Genomic DNA, 18,465 nt, shown 5'->3' with positions numbered 1-18,465 from the left:
GCCAATTACGAGGAAATAAGAGAACATACAACTTTTAATATGAAATCGTTTATTTAAACATCAATTTAATATAACATGTTTAACTCATTGTGGTTGTGGGGAAGGAGGAGCAAACCAAAGGTAATAAACGTTTTTACATTCAGTGAGAGTTAAGGAAAAGTTATGCAGTCCAAATTTTATTTCTGACACATATAAGGGAATTTGCCATTAATTAAGGATGGGATAGTAAATCCTAAATGTAAAAAAAAACAAAAAAAAAAACATTTGGCTTGGACCTCACTTTATCCTGAGAAGCACAGCGTCTTATTGTACCTCTGGGGTACCCTGATAGCGTAGGCCTGATACCCACTGCTTTGTATCTGTATTAGTCTTCAGGCTGCCTCATCTGCATAGGTGCTGTACCAACCACAGAGCGACGTTCATGAAACCATCCGACTCGGCATCCACTTTGGAGAGTGAGTGGTTGTTGCCCGGGTACCAAAACAACCTGACAAGTGGGGGAAATACAGAGGTCAAATGACAACCCAGGCATTGAACGGCAGGTTGTTTTGCTACAGGTGCTTCCGGCTAGTGGTCCGCTGTTTTGCCAATACTTACTGTACAGGGAGCTGCCGTGCCTTCAGAGCCCGATAGTACTCAATGCCCTGCTTGTTAGGGACACGCTTGTCTTCTTCCCCCAGCATAAGCAACACCGGTGTCTTCACCTGGGGAAGATTTAAAACAACCCAGATGAGGCAATACTTGGCGACTACTGGTGGACCAGTGTGACTGCTCGCAATAGACATGTCATGCCCAACTCGTGTCGCATATAGACCTTAGAAACAGACAACGGCATGTGTGGGTCTACTTATTTAAAATAATTGAGAAAGACAGAACGCAAGTACACTATGCTAGTACCAATAAAAGTCGCTTAAACACTGTCATCAAAGTAATTACTGCTGCTTTTGCTCCTTATTTGAGCTATACTTTAAGCCAGTTATCCAATGTTGCCTGGCCTTTCAATGTATTTTACCCATGCAATTGAAATCAATTAAAAAATTCTTGATGTGGGAAACATTTCATGGAGATTTGGATCCATATCATAACTTATTTTAATGTGGCTCATTTGATTCCCATACGACTGTCAGTTTCTACAGTTCAAAAGCAATGCATGAGGATGGGGGGGGGGGGCTCAGCCTTTCTTAAACTGACCTTTGCAATGTGTTTAATAGGAGACTTGCTCAGCATCTGCTCCCAAATGGCAGCGTCAGGCAGACAGTCTGCGCTGTAGTTGTAACCGCTCTCCACCATGCACCTACACGTATTTACAATGAAAGCATACACACAAAGGATCAGCAGCCACTAGCTTGCAATGGGTTTTCCCCCCACCACACACACACACACACACAGATACCGCAGTACTTGCATAAGCCCAGATGTGCAGAGAACTATAGAAACCATCCTCCCTAAAAAAACAGGTACTACCCCAACTGGGGAATGCCAGTTCTGAAGGAAGATTTTTTCTGTAGTGAAACACCTGAAATGTAAATTGTGTGTCTTACTCAAACATATAATGAATTACCAGTCTGGTATGTCTGTGCTGCCAATCATGGAGGCCAGGTTGGTAACAGGGTTGCGTGCCACGCAGGCCTTGTAGAACCCTGGGTACTGGCCAATGAGATGACACGCCAGGAAACCACCGTGGGAGCCCCCAGAAAGAGCGACCTTCTGCTTGTCAAACCCTCCGTCTTTCAGCACGCTCTCCACAGCAAACTGGTGTGAAAATGGAAATGTTTAAACACAGGAGAAAGCCAGCTGCACATGAGTAAAACCAAAACATTTCCATTCCGATTCAGTCTTAAAAAAATGAACATTTATTTAAAAACATCGTATGGTATGATTATGAATCAGTGGAAGCAGAGTCTTACAAAAATGACTTAAAAAAATCCAGAGTTTAAATAATATTAAATAATGCAGAGAGCATTTGAACACCTCAGTGTTATTGTACACTTGCGTGACATATTTAACGTGGGTGTTATTAGTAAATTCTCACATGAACATCTTGTACATCCTGGCTGCCCACGTTGCCAGGTAACGAGAGGACGTTGTCCTGGCCGTAGCCAATGGAGCCTCGATAGTTCACTGGAAGAAAGCGACAAATAGTACACATCTTTTTACCGATATTACGAACTCAATGGAACTATGGTTTGTTACTTTTGGGTATATAATTTCACAAATAGGAATAAAGGCTATTATGAATGACTACGAGTATATTCAAATTCATTATAATATATACATATACTGTAAATACTTTTTTCTCCATGAGCACTTCTACTCACCAAGTAGCACAGCAAAGCCCATACTACATAGCACAGAGGGGGAGAGAAGCCACTCAGCCACGATCACTGAATGAGGACCGCCTGAGTAGGGAAACATCATTCACCGTTTATATGAAAAGCTCTTTGTGTACACGATTACAAACGTACAGTTGCCGCAGAAACTAATGTGTATTTACTGAATGTTTAACAAAGATCCTAAAAACCAAAACACAATGCAGGGATTAAAAAGGATGAGGACATTCCCTAGTGCTTCAAATGAGCTGATGCCTCCAACTGACGTTGACCCACCGTGGGGGATGACGACCAGAGGCAGCTTCACTCCCTCCTGAGCCTCCTTTGGTTTGATCAGCAAGGCTTCAAAGTCCAAGCCCGCTAAAAAACATCAAAACAAAATGTCTGTAAGCCAGGGCATATGCAGTTACGAATGCAATGGTATACAAATTCCCTTCTAAAGATAACTCTGGGATGAGTATAACACAGAGAAGTAGAGATCAATCCCTACATTCAGCTCCACTTCTTCCTCAAGGTCCACTTTACTCACACAGTAATCTTATTTATTACTTAAATGCTATAGCATTTATATGTGCCGCAAATCTCACGACGTCTGTATGGATTTATTTACGAGCAATATTGCATTTCTACCATGGCCTGGGTGAGTACTTGATTTGGAATGGCTGGAGTGGTGCTGATTAACTTTCGATGACGGCACGGCTATGATGTGTTTGTATAAGTAACATCATGGAGTCTCATCACCGCTCCGATCAACGAATGTGCAACATTTCCTCAACCTCACATTAGCTGTCCCGCATCCTGTGAGGATTAATAACTCTGTTAACTCATAACATACTAGCAGTTAACAATATAGCAAAAATAAAAACACCAACAATTAACTTCACAAATATAAAATCGTCACCCCCGAAAGTTCTGTTCTTCCTTTGGCGTTCTACTGGGCCACATCACATGGAGGTACTAGCTCTCAATTGCATAGGAGATTTGCGAACGCAGTTTCTAAATAGGAAATAATAGAACCGTAGCCAGCGGTTCCAGAGGAAGAGCAGGTTGACTGGCAACCGGAATGTTGCTAGTTCAATCCCCAACCAGAGTGTTGCAGTCTCCCTGAGCAAGACACCTAACCCTAAGTGCTGCCGACAAGCTGGCTGTTGCCTTGCATGTTTGACACTCCCGTCAGTGTGTGAATGTGTGTAGGATGGGTGACCATGAGGCAATCATTTTACAGCGCCTTGGGTCGCCACTGGATAGAAAAGCAATAGATAAATGCATAACATTTACCATTAACCATTATGTTAAAATCTTCTTCAGGGACTATGTCTGCGTTCCATATGAATGTTTAATTGATTGCGCTCTATGCATTAGTTGGACCCCTATATTTATCTCGTCTGATTTTTGTGTTTCAAGGAACACGAGTAAACATTTTGGAACTGAATCGCAAACAATGTGAATCAACAATCTCCTATTTCAATGACTAGCAAGGGGTCATGTTGTGGATGACCCCTCCCACCCCTCACACAAATTCTTCTCCCCCCTTCCGTCTGGCAGAAGGTACCGGAGCATCCGGTCCGCCACAACCAGACTACAGTACAGCTTCTTCCCCCAGGCCATCCGACTCCTCAACTCTAAGGGACAGATCTGATCATCTCTGTTACCCCTTGGTTTATGCACTATTGCACTATTGCTTTATATTCATATTTATTATATTCATATTTATATTCCCGCACTACTCAGACACATAGTCATATATATAATTATATTCCCGCACTACAAATTCCACACAGTCACTTTACTGGTTTGCAGTTATATGTAGCATGTTGTTGTTGTTGTTGTTGTTGTTGATTTTTTGTTATTATTGTCGCTCTATGTTGCACCTTATGTTCTTGGGAAACGCTATTTCCTTTCACTGTATACTGTGTATATGGCTGAAATGACAATAAATTATCTTGAATCTTGAATCTCTTGAATCTTATGAGCGGGACATCCCCTAAGTGTCAGACAGGAAAGAGGAAGCCCATCACATTGTAGGAAGCATGGCACGTCTGGGTGGCCCAAAAAGGACATGGGGTTAATTCCCTTTGGCATATTTGAACTTCAACACCATTTTCACAATTTCAAGCATGTCCAATCGATTTTGAGAATCAGATGTGGTGTGTCATAGCTAACCAGGCAGCTCCCAGTGTTGTGTCACCATAGCAATGCACAGTGATAAACCCTTCACACATAGACACACATATAGAGCGCACAGAGTAATATACTTTGTACACACTAATGCAGAGTCCACACAGTAATACACTGTGTACATACTGATATAGAGTGCACACAGTTATATACTGTGTACACAGTAATATACTGTGTACATAGTAATATACTGTGTACACACTAATATAGAGTCCAGAAAGTAATATACTACACGCACTAATAAAGATTGTACACAGCACAGTATGTCGAGAATTACATTTAAGGTGCTTCAATCTTTTTGGCCTTGAATCTTTTTTGTTAACGCAACATGCACTTGCAGACCAAAAAATGTACTTTTTGTAATATTACTTGAATATAATATATCACTAAAAGGAAGGCCAAACACTAGAGCTAAGAGTCAATGGCCAGTATGACATGTGACCATTTTATACAAAAACGGAACTAGCTTCAGTTCCAGGTCAAACAGAATGAAAATAATTTCTACTCATTATTTCTTACTTCCGTTTTTTGGTGACTAGAATTATTTGGAAACGTGTCTCTCACCAAATAAATGATGAAAAATGGTTCCTTTTTATAATGACCACAAACGAAAAAGAAGAAGTGGGAATTGGGTTTACGGTATTGGCTGTTGTCTTGACCCGTGGGAGGGCTGAGGGTGAGGATCTGCCAGCTAATGTCTTTCTGAGGCTGGGCTTCCTCCAGAGTAACCCAAGAAACATCCTCTTGGGAGTCCTTGGCTGGCAAGAAGCCTACACTCTGAACACAGGAAATGACATAGCATCTGGTGATCCCCATCACCGTTAAAGAACAACAGCTATATTTGGTATACCTGGTTAATTCATGTGAGAATTACAGGTTTTTGTAATGCAACGTCCACACCCAAATCAAGAAACTACACTTACCTTTACACATCTTAAATAACCAAGATAACTAATAAAATAGAATTGACTTTAAGAACAGAAACTATTCTTAACTATAGGGTTAAACCTACCAGACTGGGAGGACAGTTTGGCGAGGAGAAGCTGACTACCATCAGGTCTCTCACTATGTTCAGGATACACCAGTTGCTGATGTCAAACTCTGAAGTGCAATACAGAATAGCATGTTAGACCCAGTACCCCAACATCGCCAAGTTTCTCACAAAACACACTGATTTGGCAATCAAGCCACTTTTGAGACAGAAATAGGCTATCAGTTAACAACATTTTGAGTTCCAGGCAGAGTATGATGAGTCAGGCGTTGAAGAGGTGTCAGTTGACTCACTGGCTGTCAGAGAAGTAATGCCCCCTGTGGAGATATCCACAACAAGCAGGTCCTACAAGGTATACAAAACAAAAACATAACAAACAAAAACAACAGATATGCATGGTTAATTTGCAATTAAAATAACACACGTTTTCTCTTCTCCGAGATTACACTGGTTGCCATTTTACCTTGCGGCTACGCTGGGGACAGGCAATGAGGACGCGCTGACTGTCAGCCGACCAGCACTGTGGAGACAGTTGGGAGCTATATATACCAGTAAAGCCATCTGTAGACAAACATGTTGTTCAGATAGTCAACAAACTGACAGGACAGGCCGAACCATAAGGTATAATAGGAGCCAATTACAGCATTGCATGGCTTGTCAAATGTCCCTCACCCTCTCCAGGTCTCTTCACTACATCCACCACCACTGAGGACTTCTTGGTGTACCAGTCATACTGCAAACCAAACAGCACACATGTAGAATGTATTCATATATGGCGGGAAGAAATAATTGTTATGCTACCATCATCCATTTATAAAGACTTGGTCTACCATCAAATAGGAGATCAGGTGCATTGGTTCCACAAGGGGGCATGTGTGTCTTACCATACACAACCTGCTGCACTGCATGTGGGGTCCAAAGATGCCACACTCTAAGTAGACGATCCTACACTGGTCTGGACTGAGCCTGGGGGAGCACACTGCACTGTCGCCAGATGACAATTGTTCTGAAGGAGACAATGCACACGCCCAGACAGACAAACAGACAGTATGGACAACAGTTCTCAAGCCTCTATCAGGAGAAAAAGCAGGGCTAACTGAGAAGTGAAACTGAGAAGCACTCACCGCACATCCCACCAGTAAGGTCCACATAAAACAAAGAGGACCTGAGAGTAGAAAATATTGCACGACCATTAAAACTCAACAGGTTTCATTTTCTGCAAAGCCCACAGAAACAACGGCTGCGTTTATCACTAGTATTATAATCATGTGTTCTCACTGTCTGTTGGGACAGTATTTCAGGCCAAGTCTGAAGGGCTTGTGCCGCCAGCCAACAAAGACCACACCTGTATCCCCTGGAGCCCAAAAGGCCTGGGGAAGGAGAAAGGGAGAGTGGTGATCTTGATGTGCACCTTGGTGATTAATATAGAAGCAACATTAAGAATAATATTCCGGACATGCTCCTGGATCAGAACTGTAGCAAATGAACCTGTCCGGGCGAGATGTCCTCAGGCACGCCATCCAGCACAGAGATGTTGTTTCCTTCAATGTCCAACACACAGAGAACAGGGCAGCTCTTGCCAACCAGAGCCTCCCCCCAGTCTTCATAGAATACAAACTGCGTCCCCTAGAGGAGCAGCAGGGAAAGCACATTCTGAATAAAAAGTAATCATGTGATCTAAGAATGTCAAGCTCTTGCCAACCAGGGCCTCCCCCTAGTCTTCATAGAAGACAAACTGCTTCCCCTAGAGGAGCAGCAGGGAAAGCACATCCTGAATAAACAGTAATCATGTGATCTAAAGGTGTCCCACTCACCAGACAATGGAGGAAAATGAGGGTGTGGTTTTTGTTAGCATGACTTGCAAGAGACCCACCTTAGTTTTCTCCTTAGTCTCCAGTTTTGTGCCCATCTCATCCTCATCCCCTGTAGAGGATGACTCAGGAGACTCTGTCTACAAACACACAGTTTCAATAAAGAACAAAGAACAAAGAAAGAATACATTTTAAATTTAAGAAAACATATGTACTATTAATTTACTCCAGTGCTCATTAATAGCCTGTTATATACAGCTCTAAAATAATATAACATGATAATAATTACTTGTTAAATTAGTGAAAGGTGTACCCCCAATGGTGCTTACAGACCTGGAAGAATGATTCAGCCTTAGGCCTCTTCCTTTCTGCCACATAGAGGAGATGGGTCTCGGAGTGAGACCACACCAGGCAACCAAATTGTTCTATGGAGACACATTATGGTAGAGGGGCAACTGAAACGTGAATATATCTTCTGTATTTTTGTTTCTGTAGGTCAGACGAAAATAACATTAAAAAATATATAGAAAACAAATGTTTGAAGAGATCTCTTACCATCCTCGTAAACCTTGCCATGTTTTTTCAGTGCAGTCAAGTCAATGCTCTTGGCCTTAATGTTCTTACTCCAGATCTGATAGGGCACATAGTGGCAGAGGGCAGAGGTGATCAACCCCTCTACTTTTGTTTCACATAAAATTAGGTAAAAAATGGGAAAGTACAACTCAGCATCAAAAGTTTTTTGAGAGAAAGTTCAATAGAAATAAAGAGAACGACCAAGAGCAGACATCTTCTTACCTCCAGAAACTGTTTCTCCTCTCCTTTGACAGAGCATTCTCTCACCACTGCCCTCATCTCTCCAGATGGAGAATCTCTACTCAGCACCCTTAGCAGGACAAGCACATTAGAGATCACATTAGGTGGAACTGCGGTGTGGGAACTGGTCAATTAGGAATTAGGAACTGTAAATATAACGTACTCTCCCTTGATTTCAGTGCAGTTTCCTGAAGGTCCAGAGTATACGACCGTCTTTTCATCATGGAAAACAATGTATTGTTTGCAAAACTTAACATTCTCATTCCTCTCCAGGTCACACTGGCTCCACTCTATAGAAGAACATGCATAACGATGTTAATGTTTACCTAAAATAATATAATAATATATTAATACGATAATAATGTCCTATACTATTGGTTACATACACAGACATTAAACGCGTACCTGTGTAAATGTTACTGTACTTCCCACCATACTGGGACGTGATTACGGGTCCCACGTCTGCTCTACTCAGAGCAGGGAACAGGCTGAGCTTTCTGTAGAGTTTGCAGATCTCATCTGGGCTGGTTATCACCTGACAACACGCAGCAGAGGAACTCACATGGCGGCTCATTGACAACAAATGCCTTACAAAAAACAATGACCTATTCATAGTGGACTGGGGCACGAAAGTAGGCTAACGATCAAGCTACTCTTTGCTAATAGTTTGTTGTTGATGGCTAGCAAGCCGTTATCGGCTAGGTGAACTAACCAGTAAGGGTTAATGTCATAGATTTCATATTCACGGTATGTTTTCTTCAGGCTTGACCAGGAACTTCCTACAGCCGTCCAATCCAACACACTTTACGGCTTACGTAGCTACACATGAGACGCTGACTTAAGTTTTACGGGATTTGTCCAATGCAATAAGGTAACAACGGTCGCTCATATTTCGTTCGCTCTCTGAATTTATTCGTTCATGGCCTTCTGAGAGATTACTATTTGTTTATTATCAAATATCCACATTTAATGACATCCATATGTACTGTCACTTACCTGTGACGCCATGGTGATAGGCAAGTGTTTTGGTTGCCACTAGTGTGTGCAGACGGCTGTTGTCTACGTGCAGCTACTGTAGTTGTCCACTAGTTGTGCTAGTGGTGTTTCTACAGCCATAGATAAACGCATCGACTGCTTTGACCATTATGTCGATACGTCAATGTCGCCTCCATATTTGAGAGGAAAGACAGCCTGTATTAAGTATGCGTAAAAGGTGGAGCTATAATTTTTTTTAATGACAAGCACGGTTATGTTAACAAATGACAACCGATTGACCAATGTTACCCCCCTTTTACTTCTCATTTGTTTAGAGGCCAGTCTTGCCCTCTCAAATATGGCGGCGACGTCGACGTACAATCGAAGGCCAATGCGCCGTCTATATACATTTGTTTGGCTACGAAAATAGCTTTGCCAACATCTAGCGTTTGGCGCCCTCTGTTGCTTTTTGTTTTATTATTTTTTTTAATATTTAATGTTGTCTTTATCTTCCCCCCGCCCCCACCCTGCACATTAAAATACTTTGTCATGAAGCATCAACATCGGCGATAAATATTCAACATCGGCTTTTTTAATAATCTTTCTTTATTTTGCTACAGGGTAAACAAGCAGCGGCGCAGCACCAGACGTGTCGGGTGGTGGGTGGGGTCACAAAGAGCCAAGATGGCGGACTTTGAGGAGCCGCTGTCAGATGAGGAGAAGGTTTTAACACTATTTTATTACTCGCTAAATGTGCATTTCGTGCTTCATGTATTATTTTTATTGTAAAATAAATTACAGGGGATGTTGTTGGTAGATACTATCTTCTTTAACCTTCGTAGTACTAACATTTTAACGTATTGTTGTCAGCTAGCGTTAGCTCAGCGCTAACGTCTTCCATCTACAGAATAAAGCATTTAGATGGCTATACGGCTTAATCAAGGTGCTGCTTTCTACACAGCTTTTTAGAATTGAACCCTCTCGTATGCACATATGTGTCTGCATTATGCCACCCTCGATATAACCTTTTTAAATGCACCGTTAACTTGGAGCCAGCTACCGTTAGGACTGTAACGAGGTTTAGTGGGTCAAACGGATCGGTTGCAGTTTGACGGTTTGATCACCAAACTTGGCCTCGGCTCTTGAAACAGCTGACTGTGATTCCCAAAGATAGACTTATTACAAGTAGAGATGGGAGTGTGAGCTACAGCTCATCTATGTTACACACAGTTGTGCGAGGTCTGAACTACCTTGTTTGAAGTCTAACCTACCGTAACCTGTTATTTTTTTCTGTATATGAAGATAACTAGTCTAACCTACAGTCAAACACTGTCATGTGATGTCTGTATCAAGATATCTAGTCTAATCTCCCTAAACACAGGTATTTAAAGTCTGAATCAACACAACTATTCTCCCTTCACTGACTAATTGTTGTTGCATACATTTCCAGGAATTGGATGACTTTATTGCTTTAATGATTGGGCGTTAAATGCCAAAACGTGCTGGAAATTATTATTGCAGATTCCGTTATCTATTTCAACTCCTTTTTATAGGTCCGAATTGCGGCAAACTTTGTAACTCATGCTCCCCCAGGAGAGTTCAATGAAGTCTTCAATGGTGAGAGCCTACTGTTCCATAATTCAGTCATTATTGTCAGGGTACTCTCTTAGACTTGTAACAGAAAAGCAAGGGAATGCTTGAGGGTATTTCTTTCTTATGTGTTGACAGATGTCCGGCTTCTCCTCAACAACGACAACCTGCTCAGGGAGGGAGCGTCCCAGTAAGTATTGCTCATTTAGCATTAGCTGCCTGGTTGGTTTACTCTGTTGGCTTCAGAGCCCTCAGAGTCGATGGGACACATTCTTTTTCACACTCTCAGTCAGGCCTAATGGACAGTATTCAATTACTATTTCCGTAGCTCCTTTGCCCAGTACAATATGGATCAGTTCACCCCTGCCAAACTAGAGGGCTACGATGAACCGGTAGGTTTCTTCCTTCTAGATAAATCTGTATCCTAGAACGACCGTTCTCAACCTTCTCCTGTCATCTCTTTCAAGGTTCTGATCACCGAACACGGCGACTTGGGTCAGGGGCGTTTCTTGGACCCCCGTAACAATCTGTCATTTCGCTTTGACCATCTGAGGAAAGAAGTGAGCGATGTGCAGCCGTGTGAGGACGAGACGGCCTTGAGAAGCTGGAGAGATGCCTGTGATTCAGCCCTGTGTGCCTACGTCAAAGAACACTACCCTAGTGGAGTGTGCACGGTAACTCATGATACACGTTGCACTTCATACCGTTGGAGAGGGGTGGTTGCAATGTCCCAAAAGCTGCAGTTGATGGTAAAACCTATGCAATAAAAGCAGGTTGGAAATGTGTTTGTTATTAACACTTATTAATACAATTAATTTCCAGAAGAGATAATGAATCTTGTTGTTCTCTATTCTAAAGTATACTTAAAAATAATATTGTGTCATTTCCATTGTTCCTATCATTTCAACATTGTATTTATTCCGTAGTGTTCAACTCTATTTAGATTATGGACGATGTTAATGCCATTATTATTTTTGTTCTCTAGGTGTATGGGAAAACTGTTGATGGCCAGCAAACAATCATTGCTTGCATCGAGGGTCATCAGTTTCAACCTAAGAACTTTTGGTATTGTGTTCTTCCTCTTTATCCTGGGCAATTGACATGCATGCAATATAACACTTAACTATATTCACCTTTGTTCTTCCATTTATATTTGCATGATTACAATCAATGGCGTGTTTCATTAGTGTAAAATAAGAGCTCCTCACGGATGCTTTTGACACAGGAACGGGCGCTGTAGGTCAGAATGGAAGCTCACCCTCGGTCAGTCCACGGCCCATGTGGTGGGAGTGCTGAAAATCCAGGTAATTTAAACAAACAAACTCACGTATTAGTATTGGCGCTTCAAAATCATGTTCATTTTACCCATTGCAATTGCATCCCCATTGCTGATAATTTTAATCTCCATACTTGTTTTAGTTGAAAAGATTAAAAAAAAAACTGAAACTATTGTTCCCCTCCCCTAGGTGCACTACTATGAAGATGGTAATGTGCAGTTGGTGAGCCACAAGGAAGTGGAAGAATCAATCCCTGTTACTGTGAGTTGATGATTCACCCATTCGCCTACAGACGCGCATAAGGAATGGATTTTTATTTAGTAATGAATTATGGTTAATGTTTTGTGGGCTCAAACGCGTACTTGAATTCCTCTGTTGGTGTGATAATATATATATTTTTTCACATTTAAGAATGAAAACCAGACTGCTAAGGAATTTGTTGACATCATTGAGAATGCTGAAAATGATTACCAGGTGAGTGAACAAAGCACATTTGAAGAATTCCTTTGGGTTTTTCATTCTTTATTACTGTATTGGCATTCTGTGTAGGTGCTTCTGTTTCCTATCTGTGCCGTTATCATAAAGGCTGTCAGTGGGGAAATACTAAGTCCAGAATGACATTGCACATTGGTTGTGCCTTCTCAAAAGCCAGGTTTTGTCAGACCAAAAGAGAAGCAGAATGCATTGGTCATGAAACTATTGGGAAGGGTTTTTTTCATCTGGTGACTGGTGATGACTAAAATTGGGCGCATACAGAACTTGCATTTGATAGTCGACCGTGCTTGCATGAAATATCATCTGTGCTAAAGGCCTTGTGTTACAATCTCCAGACCGCGATCAGCGAGAATTACCAGACCATGTCGGACACCACCTTCAAGGCCCTGCGCCGCCAGCTGCCGGTCACGCGCACCAAAATCGACTGGAACAAGATCCTGAGCTACAAGATCGGCAAGGAGATGCAGAACGCTTAGCGCAGTGAAGGCAGGCTCTGGCCCGAGAGATGGACACTCTCCTGGGCCACAATGCATCTAGATATGTTCAAGGACTAACCAAAGCAAATATACATCAGTATGGGGCAAGGAATACAAGAAAAACACACAAAAAAAAATCAATGATAATCACCAGATTTTCAGACTGTTTGGCACAGGTATCCATCTATTGTAAGGGAACTGTGGTTTTGGATAACATCAGTGTTGTTGGAGAAGTTTCTGTGCATCTACGTGGAAGGGGAGACGACTAGAGTCAGTGTAAAGGGAGTGGCTCGGGACTGCTACATAAAAAAATAATTAAAGATGATTCTCTGGTTGAAGGGAATCAGAATAATCTGCCAAGAATTAGATAGTCAACGGTTGCTCATGTTACAAAAGCATTATTAGAAAGTATCTTGCAGGGCAGCTGTTAATTGTAAGCACAAACTCCTGTTACCACAGTTTGTTATTTTGAACAGGAATTATTATCAAAGTTTATTTATTATTGGAAAAACCAACTGAGGAATGGGAAAGCTTGTTGTTTGACATGAAAATTTGAAACTGAGCATCTCAACCTGTCCTAAACCTCCTATCATAGCATAATGGAGATGGATCAGTTAGACAGTGTTGATCAAATTGACTCTTTTCTGATGGAATTATAGAATTTTCTTTCATCTGTAGCAGGCAGACCTTTAGCGAAGCTCTCTCCCTGCACAGCATGGTCAGTGTTTGTTGGCATCCGCGGGGGCAGAGGAAGGGTTTTTACATGTGTTGTGTTTCTTACTTCTCTGCTCTATGCATTTTCCATCCACGGCCTGCAAGCACTGTGAGGGCAGAAGTACAGTGAAGGCTCCTCTGCCTCAAATCCACCATCCATGTGCTTCTCTCTCTCATACCTTGGCAGTGTAACCTTTATTGCTGCAAAGCTTTTCCTTTGTTGAAGGGAAACATTTACCAAGATTTATTTGCCAAAATCTCTTTCCTATGGTAAAGAACTCCATAATCCCTCCCATGTATGCAAATCTATATTTTAATACACTAGCTTCCGTTTTGAGTCTTAAAATATCCCACTGCAAACTGTGTTTAACCAATAAGAGTTTCTTGTGTAAATCTATGCCAAGTGAACGTGCAGTTTTACCATGTATGGTGAAAGGCCAGATCAACGGTTAAAAAATGTGTTACATTTTAGCTGTATATGCTGTGTTCAACCCTCACACTATATAGTAAGCTGTGTGCCGAGCAGTCACAAAGTTAAATACTGTACCTCCCCATTCTGTTCAGCAAATAAATGGATCGATCAAGATGGGCTGTACTCGACATTTACTTCATCACCTTGTCCCAGCGGGGCGTCAGGGACGAGGGCGCCGGTGTTTGTACGTTTAGCGTTAGCATCGTAGCGTTCATATTTATCCTCATACTCTCAAGCAGAGGATATTATGCTTATATCTGCTTACATTTTTCTGATTCATAACATGCATCACAGAGTAGTCTGATGTAGACTGATCTTTTTGTCATACCAACATAAAATATTACAGTTCATAACTTGATTGATGTTCAAATTAATGGACAATATTATTTTACATATTTTATTTAATTATAGCAAATACAACAATAGATTAAAGAAGTGTTTGAAATAGACAATTGTCGAGGTGTTTGATAGAAACTACAGAAATCTGTGGATTATCCAAACAGCATATAAAAGGGGGTTCGTCCCTTTTGGTTTAAAGGAAGAACAGTATCCCTGAATACCAAAATTACTATTTACATTACATTTAAAAGCATAGTGCAAAAGTGTTCTCAATAAAAGATTCAGTGTATTCATGACTAATGGGGTTGAAATTAAATGGGGCATACACATGAATTCATGCCATTAATTACATTAAGAGAATTCTGTGAACTAAATTATTTACAGGAAAGTGTTCATAATCTTGTGTTGTAATGACCCATTTCCGAAAAGTTGCATCAGGGTCATTACAATAAACAAAACAAAATTGAAGTTACATGTCAGTAGTAACTTAAAAGCAGTAGTTAGGTTGTATAAAAAAATATGAGCCAACGTAGGCTACACCTACAGCACATTTCCTATGCTCATCTTTAATTGTACAGTGAACACTAAGAAGATTCTGAATAAGAAGAACGATGTCAATTAGAACCACAATTACTAATAAAGCCAGATCCAGTTTAAGATTTCTGCAGGCTTTGGGCTTGATCATACAGTTAATAAACACTTCAATTTCATAGGGTTGATATGTTGAGCAACAAATATATTGCAAGGTTTCATAAAATAAACATAAATCAAAGTATGAAATCACATATTGTCATAAAATAATCCAGAAAATAACTAATTCAAAGCAGTATAAAAAGCACTTTTTCGATTCTTAAGTAAACCAAAACAGAACGTGTAGCAGAAAGAATAGCATAAAAATCCATTCAAACCGACCAAATTAAGTTGAGTTGCTTACGTAGAAGACCATCAGTGTAAAGGTTCAGTTTTGATTCCACGTCGACGCAACGCAATGACCACACAGACACTTCCGACAAAGTCGTTACCCTGTTTCGGTTCTGCGTTGGGTTTTATTAAGCAGACTAATCACAACCCCTTCTGCTGCATTGCCTCGAAGCAAGGTTAACATTTTTGGGAGGCACCCGTCAGGCCCTTGCTGTGTACGCAAGGAGGGTACGCAAGGATGTAATGGGTCCTTAAACTCCCTTGCGTTGCGTCGACGTGGAACCATAATTAAGCCTTAACTTAAAGAACCATAAAAAAACAAACAAACAAACAAACCTTTTAGCAGATGAATAGGTTTCTTTACGGACTTGACTCGGGTCAGACTCACACCGAACAGGTGCCTGTTGGCCTTGAAGGCGCAGTGCCTCAGCTGCTGGACGAACACACCAAGTCCGGCTCTTTGGATCCTTCCGGCCCGTTGCCGTTCGGCCCACAGTTACCCGTCAATTCTGGGAAGACGCTGCCCCGGGCACAGGGGCCGGGGGAGCCGGGGGTCGGACTCATTCCCGGCCTCTTGGGGGGGATGGGCGGCGGGTAAGTCCTCTCCGAGCGAGGGGTGAGGGGCGAGCGGATCCCCGGGGACAGGGGCCCCGACGACGGGGACCGCCCCCCGCTGGGCGAGCTAGCCAGGTTGCGGTAGTCCGTCCCGAACGGGGAGCTGCTGATCGGGGCCAGCTTGACCCCGGCCTGCTGGCTGGTGAAGCGGGACAGCACCTGGGTGACGGTGTTGCGTGCCAGCTGCTTGGCACTGCTGTTCTCCGGCGGGGGCGGGACGGGCGTGGTGGTCGGCGACAGGTCCCGGGGAGACAGCGGGGCGCAGCCGCCGCTCAGCTGCTGCTGCTGCTCCTGCTCCGCCTGGCTCTGGAACTTGTGCCGGGCCGCCTGGAAGCGCTGGGTGACGCTGGCCTGGTAGGGGGACTGATGCGGGGGCTGGTGGAAGCCCGGGCTGCCCAGACGCTTGGCCAGCACGGGGGAGGATACGGGGGAGGAGGAGAGAGAGGAGGACGCCGTGCTGGAGGGCGAGTGTGGGACGAGGTGAGGCGAAGGGGGGAGGGGCGAAGGGGGGAGGGGCGAGGGTGGAGCGGCCGCGACGCCGTTCTCCACCGCCGCACCGTTCTCCGGCGCTTTCCCCTCCGGGGGACACTCTGCGCCTTTCGGGGCGCGGTGTCCGTTGACCTTTGACACCTGGTCGGTTTGGGAAGAGACGCTCGGCTCTCCGTCGGGCTCCGTCTGAACGGCGGCGCAGACCGCCGGCGCCTTGGGCGCCAACTGCTCGATCCCCCCCGCGGCCTCCCTCCCGTCCCCGTCCCCCTCGTCGCCTCCCTCTCCTCCTCCTCCTCCGCCGCCCCGCTCGTCCAGGCGCCTCCTCAGCTCCTCCAGCTGTCTCTCCAGCTCGACGCTCCTCTCCTCCTCCCTCTGCAGCGCCGCCGCCGCCCGCTCCCGCTCCGCGTCGCAGCGGGCCGCCTCGCTCTCGGCCCGGGCCTCCAGCCGGGCCGCCCGGGCCCGCTCGCCCTCCAGCGCGGCCCGGAGGCCCTCCAGCGCCCCGCTCTCCTCCTGGAGCCGGGCGTGCAGCTCCGCCGCCCGCTGCGCCTCCTCCTGCGCCCGGCCGCTGGCCTTCTGCAGCTCGTCGCTCAGGGCGGCGGAGAGCTGCCGCTGCTGGGACAGGGACTCCTCGGCCCAGCCGGCCGCCGCCGCCCGCTCCCTCTCCAGGCTGTGCACCGTGGCGCGCTCCGCCTCCAGCTGGAGGAGGGCAGACAGAAGGCGTCAGGGACGAGGGCGCCGCTGGTTGTACATGTAGCGTTAGCATCGTAGCGTTCATAGTTAACCGTGATGATTAAGCCAGAATAAACGGGTTCAAAGTGGCGACTTATCCATTACGTACCACAGGGGGGCGACAGAGCCCTTATTTACAATGCCTGATAGGCAGTGATCATACTTGGATTAATATTTGACACAAATTATTGCCTGGAGTCGAGATGGTGTGTATATAGTGTGTATATGGGTGCCAAAATCTAGCCCTGAAAAGAGTCTTGGCTGAAAACAAGACTTCTGTCCAAGGTTCTTTTTAAGGCGGTGTTCTTTCTGTCTTGGACACACCCAAATGTATCTGATGCCAGCCTGGACTCAAACATGTTGTTCTTGCGTAAGCCTTGTTTGATTACTTTTACCACCCGGTGAGTTAGTAGCTCTAAAAATTCTGATGAGGTAGCAAAACATGTAGTACAATGTAGTACTGGATGTGATGAATGACTAAACAGAACCCACTGCTGCCTTAATGTGCAATAAAAAAAGAACACGAGGCAGGAAGGCTGGAAGACTCTTTTTTAGAAGAACAGGGACCCTCAGGATGTCATGTGTGGGACAGTGAGGGTGTTTGTGTGTGTTGGTCATTATCCAAGGCTTTCCTGTATCCATTAAACCCTATGGCTGCTGGTCAAGTGAACAATGGTGTCTTCCCCTCCTGTTTCCTTTGGAAGTGGGGTTGCATGTTGGAATTGGGATTGCATGATACACTGTGTGTGTGTGTGTGTGTGTGTGTGTGTGTGTGTGTGTGTGTGTGTGTGTGTGTGTGTGTGTGTGTGTGTGTGTGTGTGTGTGTGTGTGTGTATGTGTGTGTGTGTGTGTGTGTGTGTGTGTATGTGTGTGTGTGTGTGTAAATTTTTGTGCACGTGTGTGTGTGTGTGTGTGTATACATGCTTGTCTTTTTATGTGTGTCTGTGTGCGTGTGTGTGTTTGTGTGTGAGCCGCGTTTAAGCGATCCGAGCCAGATCCATCCTGCTGACTTCGACAAAGAGGTCCAGTATGTTGCTCTGTTCAGCGACTGGGTCTTAAATCAAATTAAAGCAGCAATGTGTGAAAGGGGAACAGGGAAGACAGGTGGTGGCGGGACACAGAACCGGACTACAAAGGACCACAGGGGCCCCAAGTCTATTCCACACAGATGTGCGCCACTGCCAGCAAGAATGTTGTTTTTCACCTCATCTCCTTTTTTTTTTACGATTTGCGTACCTGTCAACTCCCGC

The 18,465-nt window shown here is 44.0% G+C and overlaps 3 protein-coding genes across 4 annotated transcripts in view; 1 reads left to right on the top strand and 2 right to left on the bottom strand.

The window, feature by feature from the left end:
- Positions 1-28: 28 nt before the first annotated feature.
- On the bottom strand, positions 29-9,419 carry apeh (acylaminoacyl-peptide hydrolase). 2 transcript variants are annotated; one of them, XM_056590591.1, is made up of 23 exons: positions 9,120-9,419; positions 8,529-8,658; positions 8,287-8,413; positions 8,106-8,193; positions 7,866-7,941; positions 7,644-7,735; positions 7,373-7,450; positions 6,988-7,125; positions 6,778-6,869; positions 6,624-6,664; positions 6,384-6,505; positions 6,172-6,232; positions 5,963-6,060; positions 5,793-5,844; positions 5,521-5,609; positions 5,147-5,285; positions 2,607-2,690; positions 2,319-2,399; positions 2,033-2,121; positions 1,562-1,752; positions 1,192-1,294; positions 598-704; positions 30-487 (listed from the first exon to the last, which is right to left on the bottom strand). In XM_056590591.1, the coding sequence occupies exons 1-23, from the start codon at positions 9,129-9,131 to the stop codon at positions 382-384; spliced, it is 2,196 nt and encodes a 731-aa protein (XP_056446566.1). In that variant the 5' UTR covers positions 9,132-9,419; the 3' UTR covers positions 30-381. The 2 variants fall into 2 exon arrangements, with proteins under 2 accessions (XP_056446559.1, XP_056446566.1); XM_056590584.1 differs by lacking the exon at positions 9,120-9,419 and having other exon boundaries at positions 29-487; positions 8,529-9,110.
- LOC130382736 (F-actin-capping protein subunit alpha-1-like) lies at positions 8,566-14,236 on the top strand. The gene is made up of 12 exons (XM_056590623.1): positions 8,566-8,755; positions 8,886-8,994; positions 9,719-9,821; positions 10,652-10,715; positions 10,827-10,878; positions 11,017-11,080; positions 11,156-11,362; positions 11,674-11,753; positions 11,914-11,992; positions 12,155-12,226; positions 12,377-12,439; positions 12,796-14,236. The coding sequence occupies exons 3-12, from the start codon at positions 9,783-9,785 to the stop codon at positions 12,934-12,936; spliced, it is 861 nt and encodes a 286-aa protein (XP_056446598.1). The 5' UTR covers positions 8,566-8,755; positions 8,886-8,994; positions 9,719-9,782; the 3' UTR covers positions 12,937-14,236.
- Positions 14,121-18,465, bottom strand: part of LOC130382716 (CTTNBP2 N-terminal-like protein) — a 17,378-nt gene continuing 13,033 nt past the window's right edge. Inside the window, exon 5 of the mRNA XM_056590601.1 lies at positions 14,121-17,182. Within this exon, the coding sequence (XP_056446576.1) occupies positions 15,809-17,182 (1,374 nt within the window). The 3' untranslated portion in view covers positions 14,121-15,808. The remainder of the gene's footprint in view (positions 17,183-18,465) is intronic.

The sequence above is a fragment of the Gadus chalcogrammus genome, chromosome 1, assembly GCF_026213295.1.
Source record: "Gadus chalcogrammus isolate NIFS_2021 chromosome 1, NIFS_Gcha_1.0, whole genome shotgun sequence".
NCBI lineage: Eukaryota > Metazoa > Chordata > Actinopteri > Gadiformes > Gadidae > Gadus > Gadus chalcogrammus.
Note: the sequence above shows the minus strand (reverse complement) of the source record. Positions and strands in the feature narration are given on the sequence as shown.